The sequence below is a fragment of the Ceratosolen solmsi genome, unplaced genomic scaffold, assembly GCF_000503995.2.
Source record: "Ceratosolen solmsi marchali unplaced genomic scaffold, CerSol_1.0 scaffold7, whole genome shotgun sequence".
NCBI classification, from domain to species: Eukaryota; Metazoa; Arthropoda; class Insecta; order Hymenoptera; family Agaonidae; genus Ceratosolen; species Ceratosolen solmsi.
This window is the reverse complement of record NW_011948413.1, coordinates 15,526,032-15,553,213: the sequence shown is the minus strand read 5'-3', so window position 1 is coordinate 15,553,213 and position 27,182 is coordinate 15,526,032. Positions and strand designations below refer to the sequence as shown.

Sequence of the window (27,182 nt, the reverse complement as noted above, 5' to 3'; positions counted from 1 at the left end):
CTGAAATAAATATTAATACAATTTGAATATACAATAATGTTATTATAATAATAATGGCGTGATTTAATTTTGTATGAATATATTACTTTAAAAACGAATAACATATTTTATTTTATCTCATACAATAGTAATTTAAATTGCAAAAATATATTTGTACTTAAAATAAGTAAATGTTTCTTCTCAACGATTTTTATTAATATTAAAGTTGCAAAACAGATTCGATTTATTGTGACATACTATTTATTACTGCAGTTTCGTTAAAATCTATGACCGAGATTATTTATCTTAGCTACTTATATTATTTCCGAAAACTGCAGATAATTAATTATTCGTTGCAATATCATTCGATTTTTTTAAAGAATAATTACACTTAATTATAATTATCTTCAAAAATCTACATATATATACATATATATATATATATATATATATATATATATATATATATATGTGTGTGTATATATATATGTATAATGGTTAAATGCCTAAATGAAACTTGTGTTTAGAAATGTTAAAAGTTGCTATTGAATAAATAATATGTACAGAATGTGATGTCTATATACCAATGCAAGCTTCATCCATATCATATGACTATAAATGAAGCAAATACATTTATCTCAATACCTATATATATTGAAATAATATACATATTCATAAATTGTATTTATAAGTCGGCTACTAAAGTATATGTCTAACTATCCTATGCTTCTTGTGAATTTTAAAATATTTACATTAAAATAGAATATTTTGACATTATTCAGTTGTATATTTCTGGTGATTTTATTTGTTATTTCCTTGAAGTATATTTTAGCTTGTATGTCTAATTTCAAGAATTTCCTTTTCCTTTTAATTCGACTTACTTTTTTAAAATATATAATAATTATCTTAAATTATTTATGCCAAACTATTATTTTGATAATTAACGATTAAAAAAATTTAAAAATTTTAATAAATGTAAATTCCTAATATAGTAATTTACAGTACTTTATAAATATATCTGTATTTGACAGTAGAACACACACAAATTATACTTACTGTCATCTAGTCATACTAAATGATATCTCGTATGGAATAATTTCCATCTTATAAGTGGAATTTTAGATGAGTGTACTTTATTATATATCTCTTACGTAAACAAATTTATTCCTGAAGTAATTCAAAATATCTTCTATATACCAGGTTTCATATAAGACTGGAGTGCGTTATAAAAGCATTACGTGTTAGTTTAGTTGTCAAAATGGATAAACGCACATATGCATGAGAAATATTGTATTTGCAAATCACACCCATACAAATGATTGCTATAAATTTTAATATAATGGTTAAATTTTGAATTTATCTCTAATTGAAAATTTACATAATCATACTATTTCTTTTGTTAATATTTTATTCTATGTTACTGTTGCTATACTATAGAAACCAATTATTTACTTACTAATAAATGTTGACTTTTACAGAGATACAATTATATCACAAATACAGGGAAAAGGATGGAACTTTAAATTACATATAAAATAAAGCATTAAATATTTATAAGTTTGTTTCGTTTCTTTCAGTATTTTACTACTAAGAAGAAAGTACTATATTTTAACTACGACTAATCCATCATTTATAAAACATAACAATATTATATTAAAAAGTATTTTTTTAAATATATAGTGTAAAATTTTTTTAAAATCTTTGGACCCACTAATAAGTGTTTTTAATCATTATTGTTATTGTTTGTAATATACGTGAAACGTTATGTGTTAAATTTTTCAAAAATTATTTCAATACTATTTGCAATCTTTGAATTTTATTAAATCACCTAATACTACAACTTCATTCGTAATTCAGTTCAATTTTATTTGAAGGATTAATTTACTGTTTTCTCTTTTTAGTATACAAACAGTTTCTCTTTCAGTCCCTCATAACATTTTCTCGACAACCTCATTTAGTAAAGGTACGCATATATACGTCTAAATTGCACAATTCTATACTATCTGCATTTCTCATTGCTAGTCTTCCTATATTAAGTAAAATGTTCACCAGAATGTATAAGATTTGTTACAATGCTACTCGCACACAACAAACTCGTCTTATTCCGTTTCGCCAGCAAGAATGTCGCAAAGTGTATTTTCTTTACATCCTGAACTAACGTATTGAATGTTATCCGAAAATGTACAGCTTATCGTGGTGAAGATATTGTGACAATTCATGCAATCGCTGGAAGCGATTTTATATTTAATTTTATTTTAATTTTAATTTTTATTTTATGCCCTTTAATATACACTTAGTTTATTTGAAATACGTCCACATATATTATAGAGTAAATTCTTATATACAGAATATATTAACGATTACATGGTTTTAGTACGCAATCACTGCCATAATATTTCTATTATATATTTGTATTTTATATTTTAAAGGGAAGTCTATAATGGTTTTTATTTAAAAAGAATTTTTACATTTCTATTATCTTATTAATATTATTTTAAGTGCACTTTAATAGTATTTATTCATTATTTTCTATAATTTTAAATGAACAAAAGTTTATAATTAAATTGTTTCTAATTAAATTAAAATCTTATAATTAATTTTTTATTACATTAAAATCATTAAGTACGATTTTAATCCGCATTGATTGCAAAAATCATTGAAGTTTTATGAGATTTTAAATATAAGGACTAACGATAAAAGAGCAAGATTCTAATACATAAAATAATTTCTTGAAGAAAAAAAACATTATATTTATATTTATATGACTGTACAACACTTATTACAGAACACAAAGAAAAATTACTTATTGAATAGAAGAATAGAAAATGTAATTATATAGTAAAAATAAAGTATGTAAACAAATACATTATTTTAATATAAACATTGATAATTAACTTGAAATGTTATGTTTAAATCTAACGGTTATATTTATGTAAATAATGATTAACTAATCAATACTCGAATTAGATATAATAAATATGTCCAGGATATAGTTTGATTATAATTTGCATACGCTCCACTATTTATAATTCTTACATAGTATTCATTTATAAATCTCAATATATAATATAGAATGTTTAAATGTAACTTAATGCAATTGGCTAAGAATGTTTTATGAATTTTGAGAATTATAGGACTTTTAAAAAAATTTTATATAAAAATCTTTTGATATTTGAAAGTATAAAAAAATAATATTTCTATACTTGCGTAATATTTATTATGCATTCGTATTTGTCTCTTAATAGTTAAATACTTCATATTTATTATCATCACTTTTATTGCTTGATAAGATACTTTCATTACTTGATAATTACATGCAAGGTATAGATAAAGTAAGAATTATTGTATGGGAAATGTAAAGAGATACAAGCAGTTACAATTTATGGAAAAAAAATTTTTAATACTTCAGGGTTGATTAGAAATTATTTGTCTGAAATGAACTTCAAGAAAGTTTTGCTTGTGGATAAAATGAGATGCAACACTTTTACATTATGGAAAAGGTGTAATATAAATTTCTTCAATTACCATATTTATTGAGGTAACCTTAGATTCTATGAATTCTCACTAGCTACGTCATTATATTACAGATTTAATTTTGATAAATTTTTAAATTACTTTTTTAATTTTGTTTTAATATAATATATATTCTATTGGATTATAATATATATCAATGCTTATTATTAAAGTAAAAAAATATTAAATACTTACTAATTACTACTACTAAAATATAATTTATAGATTTACTATAAATGTATATAGGACATTAATTATAACAACGTATACAAATTATTTACAATTTTGTTAGAAAAATTTTTTGATAAATAATTAATATATAATATATTCGATGCATCGAATAATTTTCTTAATCAATAAATATAAGATATTTAAAAATGTCTTTTTATCGTAGTTTCAATTACTTTTAATCGTACAATTGTAAAAAAGTTTCATAATTTAATCCAACCGACCATATTATAATTATTAAAACTAATTAGTTATAATTTTTACTGTTAAATGAGGCAAATTTTAACAAAACTCAATAACATAAATCGAAGGAGCAAGTAAGATTTAACTCCATTAAAAAAAAGAAAAAAGAAAAAAAAACGTAAAAATTCTATTTCTTGCTTCATTAATCCGTAAACTTTATAAGAAATTCAAATTATATGATCGTCTTCACTAATACCCTTGAAATTTTTTAGAGCGCATTTAAATAAAAATTAATTTACATTTACTATGATATGATAAAATTGAAAATTTAAAATATAAAAATTTTCCAGTAAAGGATATTATTATTCAATTAAAATTCGAATAATATAAAGTTAAAATTTGAAATTGAAATAAAGATTAAGAATTAACGTTTGAAATGTATTTCGATATGAAAACTATGAATTCACTATTGAATTCATTGAAGGCGTATTTCGAACTATGAATTTTTAAATAATTTCTACTTATAATTAACTTATTATTATAATGTAATAAAATAGTATTAATTTTATATTTCAGTTGGCGCATTAAGTAAATGGATAATTTGTCATTTTTCAATATCAGCAAGCTGTTTATAAATTTTTTTATTCTTTGAATACAATTCATTGTTGAGCATTGATTAATTACTCGAGGAGTCACCTAAAATAATGGTTTATCTAAAAATATATTACCGTGATTAATTTTTTATTGTAAAATATCATAACATAATTTCTTTTTACATAATTTCTTTTTACATAATTTAGCTATTAACACTTGTCTTATGAAAGCATTTTCTATGCATGTGACTTTTTATTTTATCTAATGTTATCATTATTTATGTTAAAAAAAAATTATATATTTAATTATTTACTGATACATTACTTAAGTTTGTGAATGAATGCAGCAATCAGCATTTCTAAGGTAATTACTTGATTTAGCAAAACCTCTATTATAATTAAATGACTTATTCTGTTTAATGCAATATTAACAAGAATAAATTGCAACGAGTACAAATTTTATTTAAAAACAGTCTAGTTTATCTCCTATAGTTTATTAATGATAATATTAAGATTATAATCAATTTTGTTGTTATAAATTAATTTGCTATCAATCTAATATAAATATAAATATTTTATGATATAAGCATTTTAATTCTCAACATAAAGTATCTGCAACTTACATAATTTTCAGTACATTACAATGAGTTTAGATTTTAAAAAAAAAAATTTAAAAAAAAAAAAAAAAAAAAAAAAATAGCTATTTATTTTTATTTCTCTTCTCACTTAATTTCTCTGTTATTTCGTCTTCACTCTATTTAATGTAATGTCATAAAATAAATATTAGAATCTATCGTTAGCCGTGCACCATGAAAATCGATTACTTTAATCGTGTTCCATAGCAAATTGAATTGCCAATGAATAATTATTACGTATAAAAACCAATTGTAAATGTATTACAGAAAAGAAAAGAAAATAATAAATAATGCACATCGTAGAAACTGTCTATCCAATTGTTCCAATTCACAGTTGCAATAACAATTTCTATATACGTATAAATTGGAGTATGCGTGTATATAAGATATTCCATTACCAGTTGTGCTCTGTTGGTTCTCCACGACGACGATGTCATATAGTCTTTTCACGTACGTGAATTCCAAAGGGGAACAACTTGATAGGATTGCTTCAACCTCTTCAGGGGTCTCAATCGAGTATATTTGTTGATTCTACTGTGCACCACTTCCATTCTTTAGCTTTGTCGTCTTTTCTCTCGTTGATGATCGACTTTACACCTTCGAATTTCTACGACTACGCTATTATTTCCTTCTTTTAAAACGCCTATGCTTTTATCCTATCAATTCATACGAACTTTCATTTATCTGTAAATAATTTCAATTAATGGCAAATAGAATATTCTTGATTGCATATTAAAACATAAAGTCTATTATACGTATTCTTTCGATTGTGCAAATACTTTGAGAACTTATTGTAAAAAAATATATATTTTACGAAGTATTGGCAATATATATATATATATATATATATATATATTTATTTATTTATTTATATATTTATTTATTTATTTATTTATTTATTTAGATATGCGTCAGAAAATTTTATTATTATAATATATTTTAATATTTTTCAGCTTTATGAAATTTATATTCCAATTTATTAAATTTCGAAAAATTTCAATGTCATTGGATTTAATTCAGACACTCATATTGACAGTTTCTATTTCTGTTGTATTATATCTTGATTTCTATAATCTATTGAATTTTCTGTTAAATGCCAGTTAAATATTTTATATAAATTAATTATATATTATATCATTTATTGTATACATATTCGGATTCACGAATGTGTGTGTAAACATATACATTCACTAACAATTCCTAGCTATACTTATTTATTTCAATTGTTCGGTAACTTTTATGGTATGGTAAAAAAATATTACAATTTCTTTTTCTTATCCTATTTTCGCGGAAAATTTATAGACTATTAAAATCATTTTTTGCATTTCCGAACTGACAAGAATAAGAAAGCTGAAAGTCACACGATGAAATTTTGATTGTATGGTACTTAAACTTTCAATTGTTCATAATAGGGGATATTCTTTTAATAAATAAATGTAATGAAAGATTATTTCAGTATGTGGTAAGCAATACAAGCAAACATGTTTTTTTTTTTTTTTAATTTAAGTAAAATATTTTAATTCAATAGAATTTAAGGGATACTTTTAATTAATAATACAATTTATAAGCACGAATTTTCACCGAGATTCTCATTCAAAGTAATATACAAAATATCTAATAAGCAGCTATTTGTTTATAATTTAATATGCTCATAAGATAATCAAAAAGGTCGATTAATGAATTCTGAAATCGATATGTACAATGAATCCAATGAGTTTCGGAAATGAGAATGCCAGTAGATTGCGGAAGTTTTGAATCAGTTATATATAGATGATTTAGAATTATTCCACTTCAAATGACAAGGGAAAATTCTCTTTCCTTTTAATAAAACAAAACCCTCGTCGTAACAAGAAGCAGTCTCTTTTCTAGTTGCCGCTCGAGCTCACTTCCTCCTCCATCGAACTTTTGCCGACTCGACAATCAAAAGAGGATAAACATTATCCTATCGACGAGATTCTCCTCCATTTAACTTATATAATATATTAAGTTGTACAGAAATTGAATATCATTCGTTCACAGACCAGCACTCCGCGCATGTTCAGACGCACGTAGAAACATGGAACTTAAAAATTTTCGAAAATGATATCCTTACTAATTATTGCCTAATTTAAAACTAAAAGAATATGGAGAAATCTATTGGATATGCATTTGGAAAATATATTAATTTTAGGTTCATAAGAAATATTATTTACATTGGATTAAATACTGAAGTTGTTTTATTCGACATATTTATTTATTAATATTTTTTAATATAAAATTCTTTGAAAATTTCTTCAAAGATTAAAATTGCCTATTTATTTAGAAAATATTTGGAGAGACATTTTTAATATTTTGAATGTATATTTTGAAAATACTAGTAAAAAATATGACATTTCATATATATTTTAAAAATGAAGTTGAAAATGACTTAATCATAATATAATTACTCTAGAATTTTTTTTTGGAAAAAGAAAAGGATTAACTTGTGGGAATGGAAAAGAAGTGGTGGTAAATTAATAAAACTAACTTTCGTGCCATCAACGCATGGATCAGGATAGAAAATATTCGTTCTAATAAAATTGTCATTTTCAAAATGTTCCGTCTTTTCATATTTTTGTAAAGTATTAGTACTTTTATCTATGATTTTAAGCAAGTGTAATGGACGTAATTATAAAGATATATGGAATCGTAAAGTTTATCATGGTTCATTTAAAAAATTGAATTATTCAAATAAAAAAGAATTATTGACTATGATAATACATTAGCGGGTGATAGAAAATATAATCTTTGTATATATAGAAACGGATGGCCTAAATACAAATCGACTAATCGTTCGCCGAAATCCATGCACATATTATTCCGTAAACTTCCGCATGTTCGTCTAATTTTTAAAATACTAAAGCGAAGTGAGCAGAGCAGGAAGATATGGACATGTACCAACATAACGCGGCAACAACAGACTGTCGAGACAAGCCGGCGACATGACTTACAACATATCCACGTGGCCACGATCATGCATTAAACGACATCCCGTGGGTCGCGCCGGCGCATTAAGCAGTTCAGGCGGCGCTCGTACAACGGCGACATTGTTATTGGCGGCGGTGAACTGTCGGTGCCCTGCCTGTGAAGTGTTAGGGGGTGGCAGGGGGTTGGAAGTGAGGGATTGAGAGAGAATTGCGGTGCACGGCGTGTAATGCTCATTCGACAAAACGAAGGCAATGAATAGCAGTGTCGGAAAAAGAGAATCGTGTCCAATAAATGCACACTGTTGCGCATGCGCTTGTTGACTGACGATTATATAAGATGATGAATTATACGTGTGTGGGTGGTACCATTATTCTTATCGATATTGCTATGATTATCCTTCGTTTTTCGACGAATCGATAATAAATTATAAAGTACCAGCCTAATCAGTTCATCATATATTTATAATAGAAAAAAAAAACAATTAAAAATATTATAAATTATAAATTATAGAAATTAAATCTATTACACTAATCTACCATAATAATTATAAAATGCATAGATGACAAGTTAACTTATTTATCAAATTATTCAAAGCGGTCAATCGATTTAAAATTAATTAATTATAAAAATAATATATCGATTGTCCAACAAATTCTCGAAACGCTCGGAACGACTTTTACTATTTTTACTTGTTAAAACATACTGAGCTGGGAGATTAAATTTTCCCGTTATATTTGCTTGATATAGTGATGGCAAAAATAATGTTGTGCGAGTTCTACTCCTATATAACTTATGAGTACACGTTATTTTCGTATGCAAGTATGAGATATACGAGTATAACTCATATTTTCTCATTTAAAGGTGCGAAGGTATCTATCATCGGTAATAACATTGATTGCCTAAAACTAGGCTTCATTTGTTTAATTTTTCCATGAATTTTATCAGTTAAGTAATTAAAATTATTCACAAATTTGACTATTCACTTAAACATTTTTATAATAGATTAAATTCTACACTCAGTTTTTGATTGTTTTTCTCTTGTTTCATAGTTAAAATAAATGCATAAGTGATCTTAAGGCATTACTGCGTGTGTTAATATTGTTATTATGGGTTATCAGCAAGAGGATTAACTATTGATTGATTTTATTCGACTATCTGTATTATTAATCAGAATTAAATTTGAAAAGCAAGAATTAATTTCGAAAGTAATAGCCAAGTTTTAAAATGATTATATCCCGGAGAAAATAGTAAAAATATAAAAATTTTAAATCAAATATGCAATTTAATTAGTAGCCTGATTTGAGAGTAGTTAAACTGTCAATGAATTAATTGTGATTTTATTAAACGAGCTTAAAAAGTTTAATAGTAGTTTCCCTTATATTAATCTAAATATATATTGGCCACGTATATATAAATATACAAATGATTAATTAATATCAATAAATGGAATACTTACTCAAAGCTTTACGAAAGACTAAAAAAAGTTAATCCGTTATATTAAACATAAAACATAACGTTTTTGTATGTAAAGTTTACATTATGAATTAATATTAGATTCGAAAATTATTTATATAGAATTTTATATGTTTATACGAAATATGGATCGGAAAATTTATAATACTGTATGAGATATTTATTACTGATGGAAAATTATTAACTTTCAAAATATTATTGTATAATATATATAAATGTGTGTGTGTGTGTATGTGTTTGTGTGTGTGTGTGTGTGTACATTCTTCGCTAATACACACAAATATCCATTTTCGGTTCAATCAGAAATAAATCTATTATTGCTAATAGTAGATACTTCTTTTATTATGAATAACTGTTTTTATATCTACCACTTGTATTTCATTTATTTATCACAATTTAAAGTATCTTATCAATATTTTAGTAATAATAATTTTTTAATAAAATACCATTTTTAGTTATTATTACTTTACTAAAGTGATATAATAAAATTATTCAATTATACGTTTAATTGGATACAATTATATATATATATGTATTATTATTAAAAATAATATAGAGAATATACAATAATATAAAATAATAGAAAAAATAATATATATTAGTATGGCTTATAATCGAAAAGCAATTCAATTATAACAAAAAATTTTAAATTATGAATAGTTCAGGTATTAAAGAATCATCGGTTTAACTACTTATATTCTTTTAAAAATGTTTAATTGTTTTTGTAAGAGTAAGGAATAAAAATTCTTTGTATAATTTATGTTAATTCATTACATTTTGATAGCTCAATCTCTGTTTATTTTTACATTAAATTATGCTGGAATTATTAAAAAAAAATAATATAGGACGCAATATTTCAGCTCATATTATGTACTAACACAAGATAATTAAGAGTATAAATTTGCTTTAAGATATAATAAAATGAAAAATTTTAGATTATAATTAGCAAAATTTCATTCCATTATTTGAGCAAATCTGTAGACAATAGACAATTTCAAGTACTGATTAATTATCTTGCGAAATTATGCCTCTCCATTAATAATACTAATGTTAATCAGTCATCGGACTATTTAAAACTTTCAGAATATGCTAATTCATTAAATTATTTTTCTTAATGAGGTATCTATCCATAAATTTATCTTTTTATATGTCTCTTAGGCGAATTATAATAATACAAAATTCTATTATATGATAAGCATTTCGTAATGAAAATAATTAATGGGGTAAAAAATAATATAAATTTATAATCTTCACCCTTTGTTTCTATTCTAATCTTTTAAACAACTTTACCGGCGATTAAAGCGAATGATCTCTTTAGACCGACTGACTAAATTAAATAATCTGTATTACTGGTACTTTATTATCTTAATTAATTCAAACCTCAAAAATCTTTTTATTTCCGATACAAAAAAAAAAACAAAAAAAAATTATTTGAAAAAAAGGGTGATGTTTATATGATTAATACTTATTAAGTTATTATTTGAATATATCGAATATTTGAGTAGAAGAGCTCCGATGCTATATAAATTAGAATTTTATTTATTTATTTATTTAAATGGAGAAGTTCTTTATTTAAAAATCATGTATATATATATATATATATATATTCCTATTTTAATTAAAAGTAGCATTTAACATTACAAAAACATTTTTTAATTTATTTTTGCAATATTGGGTCTTTCTTTATTCACAAATTTTATAATTGTATCAATCGCTTTATTGAATAGCAATAAAAGTGCATACGTTTCTTCACGTAAATTTGATGAAGTTTTGCGACACCCTTCATTTTTCAGTAGTAAACAAAAATATCTGCATTGCTACCACAGACTCTCATGAAACAGAAATATTTACATTTTCATCTCTTTAATTTGAATATAAAATGTATATTCGTTATGATAATACTTTAAATTATTATATATAAGGAGAATTTTATAAAATATAATGCGGTACATTGGATTTATATTGCCAATACTAATACATATAATAAATTTATTCATTTTAAACTTATGATTTAAATATTAAGAATAATATTATAAAGTTAATAATATCTAGCTTATATGTAATAATAGTATGCGCTATAACGTTCTAGAACAAGAAATAATACAAGACTTTTACCTGAATGGAATATAATATATTTACTGTTAAATCAAGATAAGTAATTTAAAGGTAACGTATTTGCGCATATCAGATTATTTTTTCAGTTTTTCACATTTACAAGACTCAAGATATACTTTCAAAAGAAATGCAGCCGTAGAACGTGATAATATATCTTTAATATACGAAACTCGTACATAATCCATGCAAATAAATATTAAATATTCAACTGGGGCGATTAGTCCGCTCAATATTAGTTTTCAAAATTAACTTGCAAGTTGAAAAAGCGTCATGAAGCAAACACCATCCACTTTGACGAATGTGAGTCGTTCAGGTAGAAATTTTCTTAAGCTTTTCTGATTTTTCTAATTAAAAAATAAATTTAAACTTAACGCGCGCCTGGGATATTTAACTCCACCGTGCATTTATACTCTCCCCCTCCCCCCGCCAGCCCGCCACAGACCCATCCATCGCTTACCCATCCTCTCCCATGTGAACAGCCACCTCACGAGAACAGCTCGTCATGTAACGAAAGGCCTCTCCTTGTGGTATTCTCTGGCTCCGGGGATTAAGAGAGCCGCTTGCAATCCACAAAGGAAAAGAGAAGAAACGCAGCTAATGAAAGAGAGGCTACGTGACAATCCGTCAAGAGACCCAACGATTCCACCAACTAGAACAAATTATTATCTCCACCGACCGCTGCATTTGGCCTCGCCCAAACGAGCTAAACTGCCTATCTCGACATGACTAAATTACTCTATCGCCGAATGGATTACTGTATCATGTTACTCCCTCCTCTTTCTGTACTTCAATTACACTCCATTTCTAATGATCACTATACGTGCGACTACCGCATAATATATCCTCCTGTCACCAATCACCAAATTTTTCAAAAGTTTGTCACTTTAATGGTAATTATTCGAGTACATTCAAAATATGGAAGTAAGTACCATTTGGTACTCCTGGTACAAATTCTTAGTAATAAAATATATTATTAAATATATACACATAATAAAAATCAATTTGCGACATGTCGAATCTTGACATCTTAATTAAAAATACTAAACGAGTGTATGAAAAGGTTTGAACATTATCGAGTTTACCTGAATTATATAGAGAGCGGTATATTTTAGAATTTTTATTCATTATTACAATGATTCACTTTTCCTGTCGTACAAGAGACGAAGAAAGATGAATTGAGAAAAAGATGAATCAGAGAAAAGAAACAAATTCATTGAACTCTATCGTTACCTTCTCGAGGGGAATATATAGACAATCCCATTCTTTAATTACATTGTACTAATGCGACCTTGACTTTGTTAGTGAATTCTGTATATAAATTTTATGTCCTAACGTTATTTTGTAAATTATAAATAGCTTTTCTCGATAAGAACACCCGAGTGCTGCGCGAGTTAACAAATGAAAAACAAACATAGGAATGCGAAGGAGGAGAAATGAAAAATACTCATGGAATTTTTAGGGTAACAGCAGAGCGAAGAAGCCATGAGATTTAATTTACGTGCACCGTACAGACTCTTAGCCATTTCCTTGAATTGTACTGTTGCTTGCCTTTTCTACCGTAACGATGAATGTTTGTATCTCTGGTCACCTACACTTAAAGTGTAACTTCAACATAAAGTTTTCATTTTTTAAATTCTTTGAATTTTATGAAATCCAAATATTTGATGTTTTCTTTTCACCATTTTTACAATTTTTTCCCTGTAATGCATTATTTTCGCTAGAAAGAAGAAAAATTTTTTTTTACTATATATCATAAATTATATTATAATTTTATTTTAATAAATAAAAAATATATTAACCACTGCTCCGAATGTTTTTAGGATATGTTCAGCTTTTGAAATTTCATTTCTAAAAAACAATTACAAATTACATGGTCATCAAATTCCATTTATATAGTTATAAACATAAATATAATTATTACATTGTTATAGATATTATAGGCATACGTACGCAATATTATCATAAATCTAAGCATATCTTAAAATCTTTAAAAAATATATTTAAAAAAAAAAAACTTTCAATTAACATTAAATTAAACATTTAACGTATAAATTTTAAATGACATTTATGTAAATTAAAAACAATGTAATATTATTGTACATAATTTTTACATAGTTTATTATTATAGAAAATAATTGTATGGAAAAATTCAACCATTTTCTGAAAAGTTTTAATAAATTCAAAAATTTTTTATATAAATATAAATCTACAAATATTAAATTTTATTTCTTATATTAAAAATGATAAAAATAATGATAATTATGCCATTCAATATTTCTACAAAATTTTAGAATTAAATAAAAATCATGAATATTTTGTAAAGATTATTTACTGATTATTGAAAAAACGACGATATTTTCTTGAAAGATAAATCATCTTGAATTATAATTATAATGAAAAATAATACAACAAAATCTATGATAATTACTAGACGAAAATTCTCTATGTAAATTTAATTTTAAGTAATTATTAATCGTAGAATTTTAAATTTATCAATTTACAGACAAATTAATTTGTTAAATTTAATAGAATTAAATTATTTTCTAATTAAAATACATTACTTATTAGGTTTATTTTTGTTGTTATTCAACTATTTTAAGTAATGATATGAAATTTTCAAATTTTTAAACTTTTAAACTTTTAAAATATCTACTAAATAAATTGAAATTATTATGAAAATAACTTCATTATTTATCGGATATTATAATGTTGCATTATAATGCTATAAGCATAAAATATATTTATGTGCAACATATCGTAATAACATATGCAACATATATTTTATAAGAAATAATACTGCGTTTAAATACATTCGTCTCAAATCGCAATAATAAGATTAATGATAATGTATATTGTTATTATAAATTGTTAAAAAGCAGGATCGAAGAGTATAAAACAATGATTATAACATATGAAATTTTGCAATAATTACTATTAGATAATAAACACTATTCCTGAACCACTATTAGAATACATAGAATAGTGTATCTTAGTATCATAAATAAAATATATTGGGGTATATTTTTGATAAAATAAATATAGTTATAATAAATATTGACTAATTATAGTTAATGAATTGTAACAAATACCATGATCTTTATTTGTATTCACATATGAAATATATTATTATAATATTTTGGAAGGTAATAGAATTATATCAGAATTTAATTTTATGTAGGTTATTATATCAATATTTATATTTTTTATTAACAAATGTATAATTAAAGTGTGTGTATGAAATTAGATAGAAATAATAATCTAAAATATAAACAATATGATATCAATTGAAATATAGTAAATAGCATTTTTAAACATTTTTTAAAATAAAATATTGTAGTAGAATACGCAAGAACAATATGACTTTGAATTAAAATAATATAAAAAAATTTTAAATAACGAGTATAAATCAATCATTATGAATTCATTTCTATTTACTATAACGTGAACTTTATATATAACTCTTTGCCACCTAGAAATACACTGTAGATAAAATATTTCGAGTAAATACATAGTTAGAAGACGAGTTTATAGCAAATAGTCCTTGGACTAAGAAAGTTAACCTGAATTGATACTGGCAGAATATTAAACTTCAGGACTTGTAACGAGGCTTAGATGCGAATTAGTCGAGGTTGTGTTGACTTTCTATGTAGAAGGAAGGACCCTCAACAGGATATACTTTTGGTTACCCACTTGACGCTACTCCTTTTTCATCATTTTCTTACCCTCTCAACATTTCCAGAGAATAAGAGACGTAGAAAAGGGTCACGGAAAGGGTTATAGAGATGAACAAAGAAGTAAGGAAAATGATGTCTTGAATGTACGATTTCCAAAAGAAACATTAGTGCTCTTCTATTAATTAATCCATGTTTTTTTTTTTTTTTTTTTTTTTTTTTTTTTTTTTTTTTTACAGAGAGTTTCATTGTTTACAGTACTTTCTTTGTTTACATGATGGCACGATGGAAAGTGTAAATCGTTCTTTTATATAATTGAAATGAGAGTTACTGAGAATGTAGTGATTTACTATTTAATGGGCATAATTTACATTTACAAAAACATAATTCTAACTTCAGTTAAAATTTAAAATAAATTAAATGAACTAAAATTACTTAAATTAAAATACTTATAAGCATTGAGGATATCTTCTAATTCTTTAGTTTTTCACATATAAAACAATAAATATATTAGAAAAAAATTTTTTTAAATAAAACTTGGGTGTTACGGTATTAAGATCGAATAATTTCGTCAAGAGCTTTAATCATAAGATGAAAATATTTCTTTGTTTTAATAATATTAAATTATGTGCGATTGAAGCAAATAAATATTATAAAGAAAAAATAAATAAATAAAAAAGCAAGTTTTTAAATAAGGATTTCGCTTGTATTTATAAGGTTTCATTTCTACATCAACTATTTCACTAATTTATTTGTTAAACATTTGTGCCACATCAATATTCTTTTTCTTGTAATCATAGTTCTTGCAGAGCCTCGTAATTCTTTATGGGTCAGTTTATCTTAAAAATATATATTTATCAACCTTTCCTTACAATGCATATACATTGCCGCAAAGATGGTAACCTGCCGACAATTGTTGAATTATCAATTGTTCTAGTATAACTCCATTATTAATGGTCTGCAAAACTCTTACAACATTTCGGCGCGTAAATTAAGCATACTTTTGTACACTGAAAATATATACAATTTACATCTTTTACGAATTTATGACATTAAAATACAAACTTTCTAAGCATACGTATGGTGTACAACAGAAAAAGAAATGAATTTAATGTTACTTTAAATTTATTTTTATTTAGTTAACAGACTCGATATTATATTTGCATTTTAAGTTAAAATTAATGTTTAATAATTTCGTAATAATCAATTCATAAAACTGTACTATCATTTATTCATTTCTGGTATTGCTTTTACATTAAATTGACATTTTGATATTTTGCATTTCTTACACTTGAAATCTTTTACTATCGCGCCCATATTCTTGTGCTTACTAATAAATAATATGATATATCTGCCATTCGACAATTTTTATGCATATATCCTGCAAAACTTGCTTATCTCATTCTATTCAAAGCCACAAAGTAATAATTATTGATAATTTTCAATAACTTTAATGAGATAATTAATGCCAAATATATATTCAACACGCCTATATTAATTTTACTTTGCAGAACTACGATGTTTTACAAAACTATTTTCTATTTGCAATATATTATTATTCTAGATTTTAATTAACGTAAATGAGAACTTTGCAATTTAATCTTGTCGTTAACAATGTGATTTCAAAGCACTACACAATTTTAATTAAAAAAATTTCTAATTTAACTATAGGACATATAATAAAAATTAAAATTCACACATAATTTATTATATATTATATATATTTAAAAACAATAGATTTGTTAAAAATAGGATAAACATTAATTATATAAATTGTGAAAGATGTTGGCAATCTATGCTATTTTTAAGATACTACTTATCATCATTTACCTGATTGCCAATAAAAATATTTAAAACCCTGAAATTTAATAGCCTATATGAATCTCATTTAGTTAACTAAACTGGTAAAGATCAATTAATAGTTCTACAAAAAGGCAAAGCACAGTGTCGTTAAAACGCTAATGACTAAGTACTTTTACAGAATTTTAGAGATGGCATATTCCAGTAAGAATAGGTTGAATTCTAATGTGCCTCTTGAATTCTCAATATTTATTGGATATCAATTAAAGTTGTGTAATGATATCTAATGGCACGATTTATGCTTTTCAACTTTATACTGTGCAATAATCGAATACGATTTAATTTTTTTTTTTACTTTACATTCATATGTTGAATGTTTTATTTTAAAATATGATGAATACTGTTCTTACATTTTATAAAAGAAATTAATACTGTTTACTATTCTGAATAATATGTGATAAAATAAAAGGTCTAATATTATTATCGTATATTGTTTATTTCTTTTGCGCTATTATTATGAATATCTTATACTTCTTATTCCAATAAAACTGTTTTACTCAAGTAATAGGAAAGGTTAGAAAGTGGTGATCAATTCTTATGAATAATTCATAATTGACATTATTCCTTTACCATGAATATTTTAAAGAAATATATTAAAATTTTACTATGATATATATATATATATATATATATATATAAATATATATATGTGTGTGTGTGTGTGTGTGTGTGTGTGTGTGATTAATGTTAATACTTTAAAAATTAACTTATATTTTTGCGTATAACATGAATAGCATAATTAAATATCTAAGTTTCGTATTTAATACATTAATTTATATTACGCTATGTTACACAAAACCTTAATATACATAGCAAAGATAATAGAAACATTGTAATAAATATTATATTGTGAAATATTTGATATCACACTCTATTTGATCATGAAAAGAAAGATTTTACAAAATAATGACAATGTAAAAATATCTAGTTTTATGTACTATTTCGATCTTCTCTTGATATTGAATTAAATGAACAAATATTATGTTATATAGATAATGTAATATAACATGCATTTTAGCTTTTTATAAGACTGACTATCATACTTCTTCTTTTAACCAATCCAAGTTGAAGAAGAGACTAAAAGATTGGAAGAAAAATTAAGTAAGGCCGTGACGAGTAAATGTGAAAATGGGTCAGCGAATGTTTCACATATGACGCCTACGGTCAACCTTACGTCACCGTACAACGTTTTCTTGATGTAAGCTTGCCACGCTTATGATTACTATCACGTCTATACTGATGTGTAAATGTATCATAAACGTTGATGTTTAGAGTCTTAATATTCGTAAGATTAAAGCAAGAAGCGTGACATGCGTTATTGTTATCATTGCTGAGTCTACGAGTTACTGAGAAATTATATAAACACAGATTATGTTATACGTATATTATTCATTTTTTTTCTCCCCAAGTTTTAGTTTTTTTATTTTGGTTTTTAACGACTAGAATTTATCTGCCGATCTGCCGTATTTTACTCGTAAATTATAATTTTCATTACTAATGTATTTGGATGTTTCAAGGAAAAACAAAATCACAAGTATATTTGCATTTGAAATTTTACTGTTAGAGAATTAAAAGATTTTTATAACTGAAAGTAAAATTTATGTACTTTTATAATTAAAGGTAATTTATTCAATGACTTCATTCTGAAAATAAGTTTTAAGCTAAAGTCCATAAAAGTGTGCCTTTTATTATATAATAGACAAAGTTTGTTGATTTCATTTATTACGTGTTGGAAATATCTTTTTATGAAATTCAGTATAACTTTAAACAATTACATTTCATGCTATAATAAAAATAAACGATAATGAGTTACAGACTGTTTATTTATAAATATATTTATATATTTATAAATAATCAACATCAACGTGAAGTTAATAAATTGAAAATAACTTAAGAATATATTTTTTCATAATATTTCTTTAATTATGTAAAAAAAATCAAAATTTTCTATAAATCTATCGTAGAAAAGTATGTGTGGTATAAAAATGAACAAAATTTTTTTTTTACACATATCAACGTGTCACATACGTGTATATGAATATAATACGTTCAATATAAAATATCGTTCAATTTACAGTTTCTGCTAAACAAAACATTATATATATATATATATTCACATAATAAGAGATAAAGTCATGGCACAAGAACTTTATAATATTGTTTCGTTTTATTTTAGCAATAAATTGTAGCATGTAATAAGTATACAATATATTTTCTACACTCTCTTTATTATACCTGCATTTTTCTATATGGTGGTAGAGTAGATGGAGAAACTTTGTCGTAGCAATTTGTGGGAACGAACAGAAAAATAAAGAGTTCATGCGTATGAGAGAGGGAGAAAGAGAGAGAGAGAGAGAGAGAGATTGAAAGAGAATCATAGAATGGAAGAAGCCAGGCGGCCAACGTGCTGTTGTAGAACTTAGGTGACGCGACCGACAAGTACGACGCGTCGAGATATAATGTTTAGCGTTTAGTGTTTAGCTGTGAACAGTGCATACCAACCTTGTCGCTTTCACGCCATTTTCTCTCCTATGTTATCTACAGTTCTACAGTTCGTCGTAAATATCCTGGATATCTGTTTAGACAGTGCAGTACGAAAGAGAAACATTTTTCCGGATGCTCGTCTGGATCGTCCATTGTACTCGCGTCCTGTCGCGACAGCGATACACCGCGTTTCGCGAAGCATTTCTTTTTTTGTTTCACCTAGTACCGTTAGCTCGTGTATCTACGTATGTAATAGCTACGACAACTGCATGTTTTCGTATATATAGTTTTTAAGAAGAATTCATATAAAATTAAATACCTTTTATACTGATATCTTAAGGTAATTTTAATTATTTATTAGATATACCAATTTATTAGATTATTACTATTAAGAATGACAATGTAGGTAAAGCTTAATAAATTAAAAATAAATTTGTTGTTAAAAAGGTAAAATCTATTAGTCATCGATAACTATTAATATTTTACTGATAAAAAGACAAATATATAAAAAATATGTATTTTTTCATTGTTCAAGTCCTAGATTTTGACTACATATAAAGTATGTCTGATGAATCGTTGATTTTTCTCCTTATTTCCATACAGCATAATAGTTGAATCATAATGTACTTATGATTAAGGAATTCACCGTGATTATATTGCTTTATAAATTCACGACTACATTTATATTAATCACCATCTCGATTAACTTAACCATTAAGCGATTATGATTTTAAAACATTCCTTACTTTCTCCACTTCGATAAAAAAAAGTCTAAGACATTCATAGATAATTCTCACAAAATGTTTCTTTTTTTTTCACAGATGACCTCAACGGCTCCTCAGGTTTGGGAGTGGGGTTAGAGTGTAAGTGGGAGTTTGGGGAGGCAAATTGTTTCGAGGCAGCCATGTGGCTTCTGATGTATAGTTGCCTTGCAATATTGTCGGCAACGCAACAATCGCAAACAGGTACGTATTATACACTTAAGATATGACGTAGGCTCAGGGGCCTCGTAATTTTTCGCCTTTCACACTTTAATTCCCACAGTGGATATTACTGAAATTTTATGTTCAAAAGGAACGTTCGTTTGAATCAATTATAATGTAGCAAACTGGAAAATTACTTTTTTGTTAATGCAAGGATAGGTCATTTTTGGACAATATCTAATTTAAAAAATTAGGATCTAAATAAAAAAATTTAATTCTATTCACGCGCTGGTTGTACAACTTCCACACGCATAAAATATATTGAGCCGAATACATGAAATGTATTTATGAAAATCTAACATGATACTTTTTATCTTTTTACAATGTTAATTTAATATAATAAAACTTCAAACTCATAATTCAATTACAAAGCCGTTTAATTAAATTACAAATCATATTCATACAAACAAAAAATAATAATTGCTGAAAGACTAAGCTTTCAGTCAGGTTACTTTTATGAAAACCGTTAAACAGCTTTTATAAATAAACAATAATATTAATTTGCTCTAATTTTTAATCAAATTGAATGATATCAATAAACTATATCAAGATAATAGAAATTAATATAATAGAATGATAATTTATTGTATTCTATTATACGTATATTGAATAAAATTCATAATTTTTTATACATTAAATTTTTGTATTTATTTTTTAAACAAGAAATTTCATAAATATAGTATAAGTATGATTGAAGCCCGCTTGGGGCAATGGATGTTATATGTAGGACAATCACATTAACACAACGAAATAGAGAATCCATTTATGAACTCAACGCATGAGGTCGTGTACTTTAAATCCGATAATGCACGTGCATTGACAAACATTTATTTGTCATTATTATTTTATAATAATAAACTTATTATTATTAGGTAATTGTAATGAAGTAATTATTTTTGCTGCGTACATTGTTTTGAATACATTGTCCGAATATCTTTAAAATTTCTAGAAGTATTGTATTCATAAATATACTCATTCTTTATTTTCTAACCTGAAAAAAAAATCTAAATAATCGATATTGAATTTCAGTATCATAAGAGTCATCGTATTTATAAATATTATGTACTTTAATAAGTAATTACAGTTGAAAATATTTATAAAAAAATATTTTTCTATATTATGTTATAAATATTTATCAATTTATATATATATATATATATATATATATGTCGATTAGTTGAAAATATAATTTATCGTATAACAGCTAATTATATCGTAAGTATTTATAGGAATTTTTATAGGGGATTGAAGAATACTTAAAATATATTCATTATATATTATTATTAGTTACAATAAATTTTGCAGCTGGATAGACATTCATGTTCAATATGTTTGAAAAATATAATGATCAAAGATGTATTAATTAATGTCTTTTGTATAAACAACTTTAGTAAAATTAAGCATGATATTAACAATTATATGGGCATGTTATGTTATAATCAATTTGTAAATATAAGATGTACTTAATGAAAGTTCACAATAATAACTATATATTATACATTAACTATTATTAACATATATAAATTAACAATATCAACTATATATTATACACAATATCTATTATTTACCGAGAAATAAAATTTAATTTTAACATGAATATATCATTATAATATTTTTGCAAAATGTAAAATTATATTGAATGAATGATAACTAATGATCTCGAAAATAAAAAATAGGAATATTCCTAATATGATAGAAATTTTAATTTGAAGCTAGTCTGAACTACAAGTACGTATACTTTCGGCTACTCAAAAAAATTTCAAAGCTCATATTTGAAAGTTTAATTTCTTAAATAATAAGTAAATATGCCAAATAAATCATACATCAATTTTTAAAAACAATTTATAAACAGTGTGAAATTAAAAAAATTATATTAAAATAAATATTAAGAATGGTGTAAATTATAACCGCTAATATATAGTAATTTCCAACTGCTATTAATTTAACAATTTGAGAATTGATTTTTTTTTTATAGAGCACAACAATCTGCTTATGTTTAAATATTATAATCATTTTATATGATCTATATTAAATAAAATATTTTATACTTAATAATATAAAGAGTATAAGATCTCAAATACTTGCTATAAAAGTAAAATAATTGTATAAAAGTTTTATTAAAAGTTTGGTTCTTCAAGAAATTCAGAATTCTAAATTCTGAAATCGGCAATAAAGAATATCAAATAATCTATATTTTATAAGTAAATTCTAAATTCTATTATATGTCTCTTTATCTATGTATATATATATATATATATATATATATATATATATATATAATTTTTTTCAATTAGTCGCACAGAAATGAGTATGTTACACCGAATTCAATAAATAATAATATTCAATTATTAAAGAATAAATGATCGATTTGAATTGAAAAGAAATTAGTAACTGTAATTTGAATTTTATTGTACGTAATACGTGTCTTATTGATTTGTTAAGTTTTTGCAGACAAATAGCATGACCAGTGACATTCAATTTCTATGACTTGAATTATATTTAAGCAGCTTAGACTTCCATGAAGCTCACAAAAATCATTATTTCATTCAAATATTAAAATTATTATTTTATATAAATATGATACGAGTAAAAGAGTTTCAAAGATAATGAAAATTAAGATATCATTGAATAAAGATTTTTATATTGTCCTGATATTATAATCAAAAAAAAAGAAAATTTTTTTAATTTAATATTCCTACCCTTCATATTGAATAATTTCTTATCAAAAAATTAAATATATTTTTCAGAAAATAATATTTTATAAATTCATTGCATATAATGTTAGTAGAATTTATATTCTATATATTTGACATTTTATGAACATATTGTATACGTTACAATTGAAAAAAAAAGTATGTTATATTTTCAATTATTTATATGCCTCATAAGTTATTTTTATAAAATGTTTATTTAATAGAAAGAGAAAAACTGATATCATTTAAATATTTAAAGCTCTGATAAAATTATATTTTTAAAATTTCTTACATTTTTATAAGATTTTTTTTGTTTTTTAGTATGATTTCTTTGACATAAATACTATGCTTTAAGAGATTGTATGGCGTTATTTTGAAATAAAATATTCTAAAAATTTTTCAAACTTTAAGGATATATTTTATAATACATTTATTAATTTATTCATAAGGTACATATATGATAACATCGCCTTCTTAATGTACGACATGTTTTCAAAACTCATAATGATATTTATATAAATAGCCATGAAGGTTTAAGGTATAATTATAAACCATTAATCCACTATTTCTCTAAAAAGAACCATAGAGTGATGCATGAAATATAAGATGTTCTTCAAAAATATTTTTGGACCATCAGGAAAATATAGTAAAATTATTTTAAATACTATGACCATTAAAATATAAAAATATTCGTTAAAAATAGTACGTTGCTGAAAAATTTTCATATTCCAAGCACATATAATATAACATTTAAAATTGATCAATTTCGAAATACTATTGATTTTCTTATCAATACTATATTTTTTAACGAAAATATATTTCATTCAACATGAATATAATTGAAATCGCCATTTTATTAATTGACAAACGTTATGAATTGGCATAATGCATTTATATTCATTTAGCAATACTCAAAACTGCATTTTTTCAATTTACTTAATAAGCTATAGATAAAGAAAATTGATGGCGTTGTTTCAGTATATTTTAAAATACTGTAAACATTATACTGCTACTAATTATAATAATTATATAACTTTCAATAGAGTACATTTTTATAAATGAGTTTTTAAAATGCATTATATTAACTAACAATAGTTGAAGTAAATATTAGAAATAAATTTATAATTACATATAATTGAAATAAACGATGTGTATTTAAAAATTTAAAAACAAGTTATAACTTTCTAATATTATAATTATTATTGATATTAATATTAACATGCATTTTATTTTATTAATAATTACTCATTTTTACTATTAAATATAAAATATTATTGAAAAAAATTCTTATATCAAATTTATATACTAAATTATTGAAATAATTAAAATAAAAAAATATTAAAGTCACTTAGATATCTCGTAAAATTTTGTTAATAATCTCAAACTTGCGCTTCGATATTGTAATAGTAATCATTACAATTAATATTACATTAATAATGTAGTTATGTGTATACTACTATTAAGTATATACTGAGTCGCTGATTATATATATGGAAGAACATGTTTAGCAAAATTTATTCACTTTATGATTTATAAAATTGATGAATGGGACGAGATATTATTTTGATAAATTAAACAACACATGATTCACGAAAGAAATTAAAAGCAGATCAAACTCCACTGAATTTAGTTAAATTAGTCAAATATATGCGCCTATTATTTTACAAGTCTCTTTGACAGAATAATTCGGATTATTTTGTTTTAAAATTTATTGCCATTTTTATTCATATGAAATTGAAATCATAAAAATCAACATTCAAAAGTTGAATTATTTGAACATTTATGTAAATACTCATTTGGGTGCTTGTAAAAATCAATTTATTAATAATATGGGTAATATGTTTAACTCTGAATTCCATTTTCTCTCATATATTTATATTGTACTAAAATTTTCTTCAATAAGAAACGATTTAATGTAATATTTGATAATGAAACTATAACTATAATTATAACTTTAACTATATTTATATATATATATATATATATATATACATATATATATATATATATATATAACTATAACTTTAATTGAATACTTAAGAACTTAATTAAATAAATTATAAGGAATAATTGAAATATATTCTTATCCAACAAAATAACTATGATATTCTTACTTAATTTGTTTTTCCAATAGACAATATAGGTAATGAAAATATTATCTCCAAAAAAAACAATAATCTCTTGAGTTGATTAAAATAAAGTAATTTTCATTTATTTACCTTTATATCATATGAAGTATAAAAAATGAATTATTTTTTAAAATATATTCAAGAATTTATGATGAAATCTTGATTAAAAACTTAAAATTGCACTATAACAATAGAATTAAAATTAACTCATAATTAGGGCAACGTGAATGCTATAACTTTATTAATAATTTGTGACGCTAACGTAAAATATTTTATTTTAATACATTTATATGTTTTTTTATAAGTTTAATAATGATATCGAAGTTTTAATATTTACATATTACAAAAAATTCCTAAGCAACCATTAATTTACGAAATATATTGCACTTGTAATTAACGAAATTCAATAGATTAGAATAAAATAAAATAAAATCTGAAAATGTGTATAAGCACGGGAAAGTACATATTAAAATATTCACTCATATATACAAATTCTGTTGAACATTTCGCTAGAAATTTTGCTGTTTAATAGTTAAAGAGTACAATTCATTTATTAAACAATGCATAGAGAAAAACTTGTCTAAATGGCGACATATCTAACCGACTATATAGAGTTAGTATTATGAAAGTTAAATTCCTTAAAATTTTTCAAACAGTTTCCGTTTAAAAATTTCTCACAATTTTTTCTTTCTAAATATATACATCAGTGGCTGTGTACGCACGCACACACACATACACACACGCGCACACGCACGCACGCACGCACAATGAGGGAGCTATATTATTTAATGTGTGTATATGTATATATATATATATATATATATATTACTTTCGATGAAAAAAAAAAGAATGTAATGATAATTGATTGAAGTTTTAATGTAAAATTACAAAAATTCGATTCCCATTCAAATTAATTATTGAATTTAATTGATTCATTGTAAATTGCAATATACAATGAGGAATGGATATGTAAATATAGTCATTATAATTCTAATGAAATTTCATACATTTTGTATAAAAATAAACTATATATTCCGTGGATTATGTGTATTTTTACTTCAATCATTTACTTGAATATTATAAATAAGTATAGAATAAACATTAGAATATTACAAAATATCAATTAATAAATATCGATATAGAAATGGAGGTACAGCACCAAGTGAGATAGAAATAAGTGGGTTAAGTGAGTACGAGGAAGTGAGAGAGTCGGAGAGTGAGAAATGGAGTGAGAGAGATGGCTCGTTTATCAGGTTGCCGCTGTAATAAATTTATTCGCTTCGCAGCGAATGTAAGCGGCGAAAGCGCTGGAGTGGAGCCAGGACTGTAACTTTTTTCACGTGACTTATAGCCTCAGCGTACACGCTTCACCCAGGGTGGCTTTGTTCTAAGAACCGCGATGATTCTGCGTCACATTATCTCGTTGCTGAGCCGAGAACGACGCCTCTGTGGCTACAGATACTTCTGTCTGCGGATCTCTCGAAAGAGTGAAAAGAGAGAGAGAGAGGAAAAGAATGAGAGAATGCTCGACATGCATTGTATTTTTACCTTCATGCATTTGAATTTTCTTCGCTTGCCAGACCGAATTATTATGAATCAAATCGTCGGTATAGTGTCAAATTAAGCTTGGCTAGATTTTATCTTCCAGTGCTTCGTTATGCTTGAAATTCATGAAATATTATTGCGTAATACTATCG

At 24.4% G+C, this 27,182-nt stretch overlaps 1 protein-coding gene across 1 annotated transcript in view; it reads left to right on the top strand.

The window, feature by feature from the left end:
• Positions 1-27,182, top strand: part of LOC105367719 (uncharacterized) — a 76,297-nt gene that overhangs the window by 27,225 nt on the left and 21,890 nt on the right. Inside the window, exon 2 of the mRNA XM_011506487.1 lies at positions 20,502-20,645. Within this exon, the coding sequence (XP_011504789.1) occupies positions 20,585-20,645 (61 nt within the window). The 5' untranslated portion in view covers positions 20,502-20,584. The remainder of the gene's footprint in view (positions 1-20,501; positions 20,646-27,182) is intronic.